Here is a 12,596-nt window from a genome sequence, read left to right on the forward strand (position 1 = left end):
CCGGCTCTTTTTAGTGAGCCGAACCGAAAGAGCCGGATCTCTAAAAAGAGCCGGAAATCCCATCACTACTTCAAACAGGCTTAGACCACACAGTAAGGGGGAAAGTTTATTCCCCGGGCTTTTTAGAAATGCAACACTAAATCACTGTGTTGCATCTTTACGTCAATCCAGTGTTTCACTTGATAAGTGGGTCTGTCACTCATGTTGTGCATAAGGCAGATCACTGGATCACGTACATCATTAAGTCCTCTAAGTACCGAGTGACTGAACACTGATGAGTGGAGGAAGGAAGGGTAAAGAAGTTCTGCACTAGATTCATGCTTTATTCATGTACAGCATGCTCACACATTTAGTGCCTGCAGATAAACTGTTACCACCTGGAGAAATGGGAAAATCTTAATTTGCTACTTTTTTTACCTTCTAATCTTCCAATGCTTTGTTTATATATACAGTTTGTTTACCTGCACTGAAAGAGCAAGAGTTAAAAGGCCGATTGCAAAAACTGGCTTTTACTTAGCTTGGCCTTGATTACTAAGATGATCGTTGCTAGTTCCAGTCTTTTAAGTGAGTAGAGTAACACGTGTGACCATGGCAGTTACCTGGCACTGTGCACCGTCTTGCTAATTTGTCATATCTGATTTGCAGTGACTGTGGAGGATCAAAAGAAAAGAAAAGACAGGATGCTTGAAAGACCTGTACAGTCAGCACAAATATACTGGCTGCCATTCAGTCGAACTTGATATCGATCAAGTAAAAGCAGTGAATAAAATTATTATTCTGACCTGGGCTCAGAAAATGTTTTGAAGAGAAATGGAAAAATCTCCTGAGTGAATAAAGTAATGAAATACATTTTTTTACTAAAAGAAAATTCATCCAGCTTGCTATTCAAAAAATGTTGGTATACAGCAAAGTAATTGCTGATGGTTTAGCTAGTTTGATCAATATGGAGAGCGACCGAACAGATCAGGTGCAGCATTTAGTAAGTTCTCATCAGAATTAAAACCTCAATCAGCTCCTCGTCACTGCACACGTTAAGTGGATTTATTTTTAGCATGTAGAAAAACTGAGATACACTGTTGAAACTGCATTTCTTATTCTTATATGAATTAGGATTTAATGTGTAGTTAAACGTCTTTATACATTAAACTTCTCAGCCTACTTAAGATCAAAGTGAACTGTATGTGGCCCATGATGGAAAATGAGTTTGACATCTCTGACCTACCTGAAGATCCCAGATTGCACCTCATGTTCATCTTAAAGTAATCTCTTGTAACAGAGGACTTTAAATAAATTGCAAAAGATAAAATTAGAATTCAAATCTCGAGGCTGTGAACAGACAAGATGCTGCTGTAAGTGTCTTTGGAGTGCTGATAGACGGATATGTGTTATTTCTATTTTTTCTAATCTCATATTCTACCACCAATGTGTCAAAACGTCAGGTAGAAGAGCATGATGAGGTCTAGCAAGAGTGGTGTGTGTCTGCAAAGCTACCCCAGGCATGCCTTTATCCATAGATTAGATCTGAACAAACAGCAATTAAGCTCAGGCAACAACTAAAGACACTAAATTACCAGGGGGACATATTTCTAACCCTTCTACCTGCTCTGAAATCAAAAGCTATAAGTTGAGAAATAAACAAATCCTCTCTTATAATAAAAGAGGCATGAGACAGAAAATTATACGTGTTGTTATTAGATTTTTATTAGATTAACCGTAACTGCTTTGCCACAATAAAAATACTAGATGTTTTCATCCCTCTCACTGATGATGACACTGCTACTGCTCGTCAGTGAGATGTATTTTCCTCAGTCAGAAGCAAAGATTCATAAGGCTGTACAACACTGATGAGATTAGGATCTTTAACAGTGTGTGGTATTCACATTGCAAATGACATATTTGCCTTTCAAACAGTAATGACAGCCAGAAAGCATGTGACTAATTAGATTTTGTATAACTCTTATGAGCAGCCAAATTAGTTCCACCCCAGCAAACTACACCTGGAGAGGGTGCGGGGCTTTAAACCAGTATTGTCCAGGGAAACCTACACTCTCTGCTCGGCTAATTTCTTGGACAGCGGAGCAGCCGTGTGGTCTCAGCTGTAATACTGCATACGTTTGATGTGGATCTGTTGCAAACTAAGATCTGCTCATTGGAGCCATTCCCAGAGTAGGTTTACAGAAAACTACTTGCATGCTTCTGTTGACCTTACTCGGTTCGATTTCCTATTATTGAAGTATTTTTTTACTGTGCTCCTTACACAGAGCTGCAGAAGCAGTGAGGGTGCACAAAAAATATATAGAGGAAGAAACAATTTATTGCAAGTGCAGCAGAGATTTTAGCCTTAAAAACTTCACTAAGGACGTTTTTTTTTTCCTCTCAACTTGATCTTAGATTTTTTCTTATGTAGCGTAGTTTATTTAACACTGAAGAGAAATAATATATTTGAAACCACATTTTTAAGAGTTTTACATAAAGTTCACGAGCGAGCCACTGCACTGAAACATTTTCTCTGCTTCTTGCCTGCATCACATACCCAGTGAACAGTAATTTAATGTTTTCTTTTCCTGTTCACATAAATTAATTTCCGTTCTCTGGTTGAAAGTCGCAGACATTCACCCAGAGGCACAGAAACACTTGAGAGGCGTCGCCACAGATTCTGTCTTTGATTGTGCATTCGTGCTCATCTGCGTCTGGACAGGATGCCGCTTTGTTGTTTCTGTTCATTGTCATAAAGAGCCGCATCGGGCCGTGGGTGACAGAGATGTTCTCACAGCATCCTTGGGCACCCTGTCGGGTTGACACTGCATCTGTTGCCAGGATGGAGTGGGCAGCTGTTACCTGGAGGAATGTCAGCTACAGATTAGCGTCACAGCTCAATTATCAAAGCCCTGCTGATACACATCATTGGCCACGTTAGACATCACTTAAAGGCAGATAATTTAGAGCAATTTCTTGGCTCCCACTATGCCCGCTCGAGGTGCCCTTTACTTTAAATAGTCAAGCTTATAAATGACAGAGCGCATCTTGCACAGAGTTGCATTTAAATGGCTTAAATGTCATTCTACTTATTCTAACCCCCATCAATAAGATTACATTAGGCTCTCTTTCTAGCTCACGTTCACTGTGTAGTTTTTATTCTATTTTATTATTTAACCAGTGGGAGGGCTAATCAGTGTTTTTAGTAATGATAGCAGACACAAGCTTTAGGCTTCAGGGATAATAAAGTGTGTTTTCAGTTACGAGAATAATCAATGATCAAGCTTTTGTCTCAGACAAAGCATAGCTGTAGACACACTGGTTCTCACTCCTATTTTCTTTACATTACATTTATCCTCTGGGTTTTTCTAATACTTTCCATGTGGGTCTAATTTGATCCAGAGAAGCTGTATTTTCCTCCATGAAGAAATGCTGCTGACAACTGTCCCAGCTTTTTCCATTAATGCCAATTTATTGAGAACAGGCTCTCCTTACCCCTCATGTACACTCCGTCTCCTTTCCTGAAGCAAGCCTGCGTTCTGTTATCAGAAGCAGACTGTGCTATTTACAGGGGGCTTGGTCTGCACTGTGCTGTGTGGTTTGAACTGCATAGCCTGTCTGTCCTTGATTTCATGCATGGTTATCCACACACAGGACAGCAGAGCTTGTTTTCTGAGTACCTTATGGTGGTAAAAAGACTCTAACAAGTGGCTTACGTGAGCAGACAAGGGTGGACAGAGACAGGCTGATTGGCCTGTGGTGTGTCAGAAATGAAAGCAGTCGACATTCAAAGGTGAACAGTGTAAGTGTAGTGGAAGCAGCATCTTCACCCAGGATTGACTGATTTTCTGTGTTCTTCAGAAATATTTATGTGTGTATATATATATATATATATATATATATATATATATATATACACATATACATACATATATATATATATATATATATATATATATATATATATATATATATATATATATATATATATATATATATATGCAGAGTCCATTTCCATTGAATGCCTCCACCCTTATCTCAAGCCCCCTCAGGAGGAGTCAACTAACAACAGTGAAATATCCATGCAGTTGCAACAGCCAAATCCCCCTTAGGCAAAGGCAAAGCATCACACATCCCTACCCCCCACCTCTGTCCACTGCCAGGCTCCACAAACATATTCTGTGTAATGTTGAATTTTCACAAATCTGCCCTGTCAAGCCTCAAGCTTTGCAGACAGCCTCCACACCCCGTTGCGTTTGAAGACCCCAGTCAGTCTATCGCTGCATAAGTACGTGTGTGACATGTTTCTTTCTGATGTCAAGCTTTTCAAGCATCCAATGCCAGCTCCTTTTCTCCGTGCCACGTCTGCCAATCCTCTCCGCTAGCCATCGCTCCCTGCCACCCCATATCCTCCTCTCGTCCTCTTTTTTTATTGAAGCTCGAGTGTGTCCCTCGATGAGCTGTGTGAGCTCTGAGATATCCATTTTACACCCCAAAGCCTGCCTTTCTCTGAGTGTTTTTGTGATGCTGTTCCTGTTTGTTTGCTGGCATGAAGAATGTAGCCGGAGTCTCGGTTATGTTGCTATTGTATGCTGGGTTGTAATGCAATATATCCTCTGGGTTGTGTTTTATTCTGTTAGCATGTTTACTATTCAAGCCTTAACTGAGAGTCCAAACTTGACACAGGGCATATAAAATGATTAAAATGTCTATTTTTTATTGTTTTGCAAGTCTTGAGGGTCATTTTGAACTGGTTTGTCCTGTTTTAATCATTCCCTGCCTTTTTCCTTTTTAGCCATTTGGGATCTGTTTAGATGTTTTATGTCACTTTCTTTGCGTCTTCATGGTTGGTTGCTGCCTCTTTGCAGGCTTTTTGCCACTCGTGACCAAATCTCTGTCCCCACTCCTGTCCAAACAGCAAGATTTTTATCTTCTAGTCCACGATTTATTTATTCCTGATCTCCCTCTAGTTTTTTTCCACTATTTGTCCACTCTCCTTTGGTCTGTTTCTGGCAACACTGTGCACGAATCCTTTCCTCTGTCCTACTTTTCTGCATTTTATTTATTTTCTTTTTTTTCAGTGTCAGTCCCTCACCTCCTTCAATGCCCTATTTATCTCTTTGGTTTGTGGAGTCGCAGGAACTCACTCCAACAGGAGGGGCCGTTTCCCCGGGCTTCACAGCTGTTATTGGCATATCACGCAGTTTCATCTTTAAAGTCATAACACTTTCTTCCTTTCTATAAGAAATTCCATTTCTTTCCTCGCTAAATTAGACGTTAGTCAGCACTTCAGGTAAGTGATACTAGGGAATGAAATTAATGCGGTAGAAATGATATGGTTTCGGGCTTGGTATTTCATAAAGGTTTCACATGCACACATGCTCAGACACAAATCATCCACATCCCAGCACACCACACCTCTTCCATCCAATCAGTTGCTTAAATTGTCCCTCTCTAACCAGGATATGACTCTTGAAAATGTAGCTGCCAGAGAAAATGTTTATATTGGACATCTCAAGGACCATTTATGTATCATGTAGGATAGAAAATCCATCGAGATGGAGTTCATATAATGCCAGTAGACCATTAAATTTGTGTGAAAAGACCTCTCGAGTGAGCAGATTGAACAAAGGCTGCAATGAAGGCAGAGTGATTGAGTTCACTTTTCTTGACATATTTTTTGTTAAAGGCACACATCAAGGAGTTTTATCTTTGTGGAATTTGTATTAATGCTCTCCATTCTTTCATTTTGTTCAGCCTTGTTCCTACATTCTTGTTGCAGGTATCCCTTTCCAACCGTGTTCAGCACATGCAGTAAGAAGGACCTTGCCGCCAGTCTGGAGAAAGGCGTGGGAATGTGTTTGTACAACATGCCCGAGGTCAAGGTGCTTTACGGAGGCCAAAAATGCGGCAATGGCTATGTGGAGGAGGGAGAAGAGTGTGACTGCGGGGAGCCAGAGGTAAGGTCAACACAAAAGGCATTCAACCACACCTGCACCATTGGAGTGGATCAATCTCCACCTGTGTGGTTACAACTGAACAGGGCATGTAAAGCTAAATGTGAAAGTGCATAGAAAGCAAATGTTTTCAGTCAATCTTCCCCTTGGTGAGTTTGGAGAATCGGAATTCAGACAAATAAAAGAGTATCCCTTTCTCCAAGATGCCCAAAAACCTCCCAAAATATTCTCTGCTTATAGTAAACCATGTCTTCAAATCAATATGTTTATTCCCAAATGTAAGAAATGACTGGTTGTGAATGAATAATGCAAAAAAAACAAAACAACTTTTGTGCACTTGTCTTACTTGACATTTCCCTTGCAAACTGTGCTTTATGGAAACAATGTTACTGTCCTATAAGCAATCATCCAGAACCACTGAAAGTCTCAGCCACGCACTCAGACCCCTAAAACAAACCACAACAAACTTCCAAGTTAAACTTTCTCTTCACCCTGAAATGTGTTTTTATGACTTAAAAGCAGAGAAATCTAGTAAGCTGGAAAAAAAATACCAACCCAAAAACCAGCAAGCCACCCAAGGCTTCCCGTGTAAGTGTTTTATTTACATCACACCTTCTCTTGATTTTCCACATGTGTGGAGCGAGGCTCTGACAGGCCGCTCGGCTGATGCCATATCCCCGCTGAAGGCCCATTAATCAAACCACTGTATAACAGTGTGACAAAGGAAACAAACAAATCAGGTCGAGGCTGAAACACATTTTCTTTGGCTGTACCAGCTAAAGTCTGATGCACGCATCCGTGCACACATTGTTTCTTTCTCGTGTGCACAGCAGGATACACTACCCTGTGAAGGGAAGTGAAACTCGCATGTGGGAAGCAGGTAACACTCTGTTGTAGCCAACCCAGCTGCTTGGAAATCACAGGAAATATAGTGAGGAATATATCACTTGAAATTCCTGCTCAATATACAATGAAAATAGTGACAAATGCCCTTCAGAGGCATTTGCTAAGTCCATTAATTATCTTTGTACAGTGCAGAAAGTCATCTTGAGAAGCTGGAGCCACTAAATGCTTGTCACTTTCCTTATAAATGAACTATCGTATCTACATCCTGCACATATTATTGCCCCATATCTAATGATGTACTTCTCAGTCATCCATTTCTGAACTGTTAATCAAATTCAGGATTGCATGAGCGCTGGAGTCTACCCCAGCCTTTAATATGGCTCTCCAACAATTAGCTTGTTTTAAACTCCAATCAGACTGACACCGTGATTATAGCCTCTTCCAAGTTATATCCTAAAAAAACACTTGCTTCCTTTTGCTGCAAAATCTTAGCGTAATATTTGATTCCTCTCTGGGCTTCGACTTCCGTGTAAAATCTGCGTTTCATTCGTGTTTCTTTCACTTAATTTATTCTTGTTTTGCTGTCAGTGGCACTTTACTGTACTCTACTGTATTTTATTGTGGTTTTTATGTATTTTAGTCTACTTTAATTTACCTTGTGACTGCCTCTCTGTGAAAGGCACTTTACAAAAAAAATTACTTACTTAGTTTAAGAGAGAGGGTACATGTACAGGTCACATTCACATCTACATCCAATTAAGCTAACATGCATGACTTTGGACTCTGGGAGGATGCCAGAGTAACTGGAGAGAAGACCGGCACAGAGAGGTCATGCAAACTCAACGTAGACATGATCCCCTCGCTAACCTTCCTGTTGTGAGGCGGTGGTGCTAACTGTTCCGCAACCTTGATGCCCGTTATGTACTTTTATAACTTTATTAAAATGCTTATAGAAATCTGTGGATCCCTCCGTGGGTGTGCCTCCCCAGAAAGTCACTGACCCACCACCAAACCAGTCTTGCTAAATGATGGCAGCATAACGCTCTCCACGGCTTCTCCAGACCTTTTCACCTCTGTCGGAGGTGCTGATAGTAAGCCTGCTCTTATCTGTGAAAAGGACAACAGTGGTGGACCTACCAATTCTTCTGACGAGTCAATACAGATGTTTTGTTTTTGTTTTTTTCTTTTTGTTACGGAACTTATGCATAAGCTTATATGTTTTGCCGTTACATTTGCAAATAATTAGAATTTCAGCTTAAATTCAAACATTCAGGTGAGTTTTGACCTTTAGTTGTCTGAAAAGCCAGAAGCAGCGTAGAGTTTTGTGGCAGCTTAATTAACATTTACCAACTGCAGCTATAAAATGAGATATGAATTGTTGATAACAATCTGTAATCTGGTAGATTTAAATGACATTTATTGCCTAGTGGATTTTATACCTTGTTTTTCGCAAGCTCTGTTCACTCTAGAGATCCAAATATAGAGCCATTAGGCTAATAAGCTTAAAATACTGACATGTTAAGCAGAAAAGTTCAAATAGTTTTTACTGAAGTTGACACGATGTAATCGCCAGGACAGTCTTCGAGTTGATGCTTTTTCCAATTAAATTACTGCTTTTTTTTCTGTTTTCAACTCGCTGAACTTCGACTGACTCAACATTGCGTTTGTTCGATTAGTGCTGTTATTACTGTGTTCTCCATCATTTAGATGGCAGCAGATTGTATTTCGGTGAAGTCGTTATGTTTGACCACCAACAAACTAACCATAAATTTTCCATTCGGTAGTTCCATCTCTGCCAGTTTACCTCTTTGTAACCTCCATGATGTCAGCACACGGGCTTGTGCTTGTTAGATCTGCCGACCCACTTAGTCCAAGAGATGAAAGCAACTTTCTTCTTCCCTCTTAAAAAAAAAGGCCTACATCAGAGCCAAGAGGTAAACAGCCATAATCATAAAACCTCACATACACTGAAAATTAGACATCCAACAACTCGCCTGCCTCCACCTTCAACACATCTTGTCATTACCTTAGGGCCCCACAGGCTAAACAGCTATGTTGTTTGTTTTTGTGAAATAGTGTGCTTTCTAGCACTGCTTGCACAAAGCTGATGTGTTTTGGGATTCAATAAAAGATAAACATCGACAGATAAACGCCTCACTGGGGATTTTTGTTACGGCGTTACTCCCCATCCAGCTCCTCCTGACACATGCTCTATCGGCTCATTTTCTGCAAGCTGATCTTGTCATTGTGGTAAAGTGTCTACAATCTTCAAATCCCGTTTCTGCTTCTGGCCACGATGCCCTAATAGTCAACTCCAAAACACGTTTCTGTTATCTGCATCAAATCTCAGTGGAGGTTTTAACACACGCCCTCTTAAGAGCTTCATCTGATTTCTATCTCTTGCTTGTCTTCTGTTTTTTTGAGGGGGCGTATTGCATTAAACATGTTCCTTTCCTTTTTTTCCCCTTTTTTTTCACTACTCTAAATGTCTAAAGAATTTGCCAAATCCAAAACATATGAGCCTGAGTTTATATGTGTCCCTTCGAGGGTCTGCAGGTCAGGGTAGGAATCTCCGGACATCTCCCCTGACCTGGAAGTCTTTATCTGACAGGGAGCAGCCAGCAGTGGATCTTCAGGGAAGTGATCAGGTCCGCATGTTGTTAACTATTTTGTTTTCTTTTCCTCCAGGAATGCATGAACCCGTGCTGCAATGCCACCACATGCACCCTGAAGGAAGATGCTGTGTGTGCCCACGGACAGTGCTGTGAAGGCTGCAGAGTAAGAGATTTCATGCAGTTCTTGGTCTTTTTCACTTTGTCCTTCAACTGTTTTTAATTTACATGCACTCATACGTTCCTAAGAGCCAAATAAATTCTGTAAAAGCTTTTCAGAGCTTCACTTTTTATAAAAACTTTCTAAAACTCTTAATTCTCGGCAGAAGGTTATTACTGGTGTGAGTCTGCTTGTTTGTATAATTTCATATCTCGGGTGATTTTATTCCAAATTTGTATATCTTACATCAATAGGAAGGCTTCAATTAAATTCAAGTTCAAGTTGGATAGCCTAAGATTTGCTTCGTCTTAAATATTCATGGTTTTTGTTTGCCATGGAAATCATTTTATGTTATCTTTGGTCTTCTCTTTTCAAAAAAAGTACTTGTTGAAAATGTATTCGAAGGATTGCATTTAGAGAGCCATTGATGGCCTTGTAGAATTATATATCTTAAGATATAAGTACTGCAAAGTGTTATTCACAAGATACAGCTTCATGTTTTGTTTTTGCTGCATAAGTACAGTACTGTAAAATAATCTAGAGCTACTTTCCAAAGGTATTTCAAAGTTTTTCGTCAAACCTCGGCTGCTTTTTCTCTTATTTTCAGTCCTTTAACCTAATTGCTTTCAGAGGAATGTTTGTGGTGGTTGTTGTTGTTTGTTGTTGTTTAACACTGACCTATGAATTATTACAAGCATAAAAACTTACCAACCCAAAGGGTGAATCAGTGTTGTGTCTGCACATAACAGACAGCTTAACCGAATACCTTTAGTCACTTTGTTACCAGCAGCCTGTCACAAAAAACCCAATGTGCTCCTATTTCTTTACTTAAATCAATCACAAATGCCAAAGATAACTCAGACAGGTATAAAATAGCATTTTTGCACCAACAAGGTGTTTCCCAGAGAGCTATTACCTGAAAGCTTGGCATACCTCCGTATGGTGTGCAGTATGTCCTGAAATAAACAAATGCAGGACGAAAGAAGTGACGACCAAAAAAATCAATCTCCAACAAATGGACAGTATCTGAAAATCATGTCTTTAAGAAATAGGAACAGATTCGTCAATGACCTGACCAAGAACGCAAGAGATGCTTCTGGCCTTTCAGTTGATCCATCTACTGTTCACCAAAAGACTCATTAGAAATGATCTCAGTGAAAGAGTGGCTGTTAAGAAGCCATTCTTCAGGAACAGAAACATGGAGAAAAGGCTGAGGTCGACCAGATTACAGAAGAACTGGACTGAAAATTAGAGGCAACTAAAGTCATTGAGAGATCCAAATTTGATCCAAATTTTTAGTTTAACTCCTCATCAGTATGGACGGAGTAGGTCAGGAGAGGCTCTGTCAGGGTTTGGACTGCATTTCACATTTTAGTTGTGGTGTTGGAGATCTTGTTAAAATTGATGCAATAATTAGCACAGAAAGGTACCGTCAGACTGTGAACCACCATGCATCACCATCTTGAAAGTGTTTGGTTGGCAATGGCTTCACCTGCCAGCATGATAATGATCTCAAACACACGGCCAATGGAGTAAAAGCATACCTGGGTAAGGAAAATAACACCATCAGTCATAGATTGGTCTCCCCAGAGCCTAGACCTCAACGTTATTGGAGGAGTGTGGGATCATCCTGACCCAGAACATAGCATCCAAAGAAAAGCTTTGAATGTCCTACAAGAAACCTGGAGAACTATTCCTGAAGACTACTTGAAGATATTACAAGAAAGCTTTCCTAAGTTTTCATATATGTTTTCCCATGTTTAAATTGTTTTACCAATTTCCCATTTTCCTGGTAAAATATAGAGAAATAAGGGGCTAATCGAGACTCTTGCACAGTATTATATTAGAAGCTATTTTTGGGCATGTATATGACCTTGTAGTTTTTCATTTCATTTTCAGATTTAAGCCCTTCCAGACACTTTTAAACTGTTAAACAATCTTACTGGTTTTATTTCAGCATCCAAAAGCTTTGATGTTTTCAACCAGTAATAACAGTGATCATCCCAATATTTCCAACACTTGATAAAACTTTTGATTACAGCACAAAACAGAAACTCGCAACACAATAGATGAGAGCAAAAACAAATTAAACTGGAGTCGACCTCAAATCTTCTTTAAATTCCTTTTAGAGATTATCTTGCGTTTGGCAGATCCACAAGAGAAAAGCCAAGGTTTATGGTCACGTCTTTCATTAATTAAGCCTTAACCTGCAAATATCACCTTTAAAACCCTTTATTGATGCAGACTGGCATAGCTTCATAGATTGAAATGCCCTCCTGTCCACCACTTCCATAGCTATGCGGAACATTTATAAAGCCCAAAAGCAAAAAAGAGCTAAATAAAGCTGCTGTTCAATGAGGCAGTGTTTATCTACTGTAAAAGGGGGTCTAATGTACAGAACTCTATATATTCACAGCTCAAACCTGCTGGCACCCTTTGCCGGGAAACCAGTAACTCATGTGACCTGCCAGAGTTCTGTACTGGTGCCAGCCCTCACTGCCCAGCCAACGTTTATCTACATGATGGACATGCCTGCCACAACGTTGACGGCTACTGCTACAATGGCATCTGCCAGACTCACGAGCAGCAATGCATCACTCTGTGGGGAGCAGGTAAATCAGTGGATGCTTGCCACCTGCAAATTTATGCATAATCTTTGCTTTTCTAAGGTAAAACATTGTTTCATTTTCATGATTACATTGTGGGGGGTGGTTTCTTGTTTGTCTCTGTACAAAGGAGCAAAGCCCGCCCCTGGGATCTGCTTTGAGAGAGTCAACTCTGCAGGTGATCCTTACGGGAACTGCGGGAAGGACTCCAAAGGCTCCTTTGCCAAATGTGATGCAAGGTAATGCTGCGGCTGCACTGATGTGGTAAAGGTAAAGAGAAATTACTGTGGAAAACAAAGCTAATTAGCTCACGTAGTGTCATTGGCAATCATCATTATGCTGTGACGTGATCTTCAATCTAAAGTTTGCATGGCTGAATAATGTAATTTCAGAAAGATAGCAGCTAATTAAGAAAGTATTCATGAATCAATTTATTCTA

The 12,596-nt window shown here is 40.1% G+C and overlaps 1 protein-coding gene across 3 annotated transcripts in view; it reads left to right on the forward strand.

Annotated features, from left to right (window-relative positions):
* The window catches only part of adam12b (ADAM metallopeptidase domain 12b), a 99,514-nt gene that overhangs the window by 67,633 nt on the left and 19,285 nt on the right, over positions 1 to 12,596 (forward strand). For all 3 annotated transcript variants that reach the window (XM_082557350.1, XM_082557351.1, XM_082557352.1), the window contains exons 12-15: positions 5,759 to 5,936; positions 9,468 to 9,557; positions 11,968 to 12,163; positions 12,288 to 12,396. In XM_082557350.1, the coding sequence (XP_082413476.1) occupies positions 5,759 to 5,936; positions 9,468 to 9,557; positions 11,968 to 12,163; positions 12,288 to 12,396 (573 nt within the window). The remainder of the gene's footprint in view (positions 1 to 5,758; positions 5,937 to 9,467; positions 9,558 to 11,967; positions 12,164 to 12,287; positions 12,397 to 12,596) is intronic.

The sequence above is a fragment of the Aulonocara stuartgranti genome (genome assembly GCF_965226115.1).
Source record: "Aulonocara stuartgranti genome assembly, chromosome: 13".
NCBI classification, from domain to species: Eukaryota; Metazoa; Chordata; class Actinopteri; order Cichliformes; family Cichlidae; genus Aulonocara; species Aulonocara stuartgranti.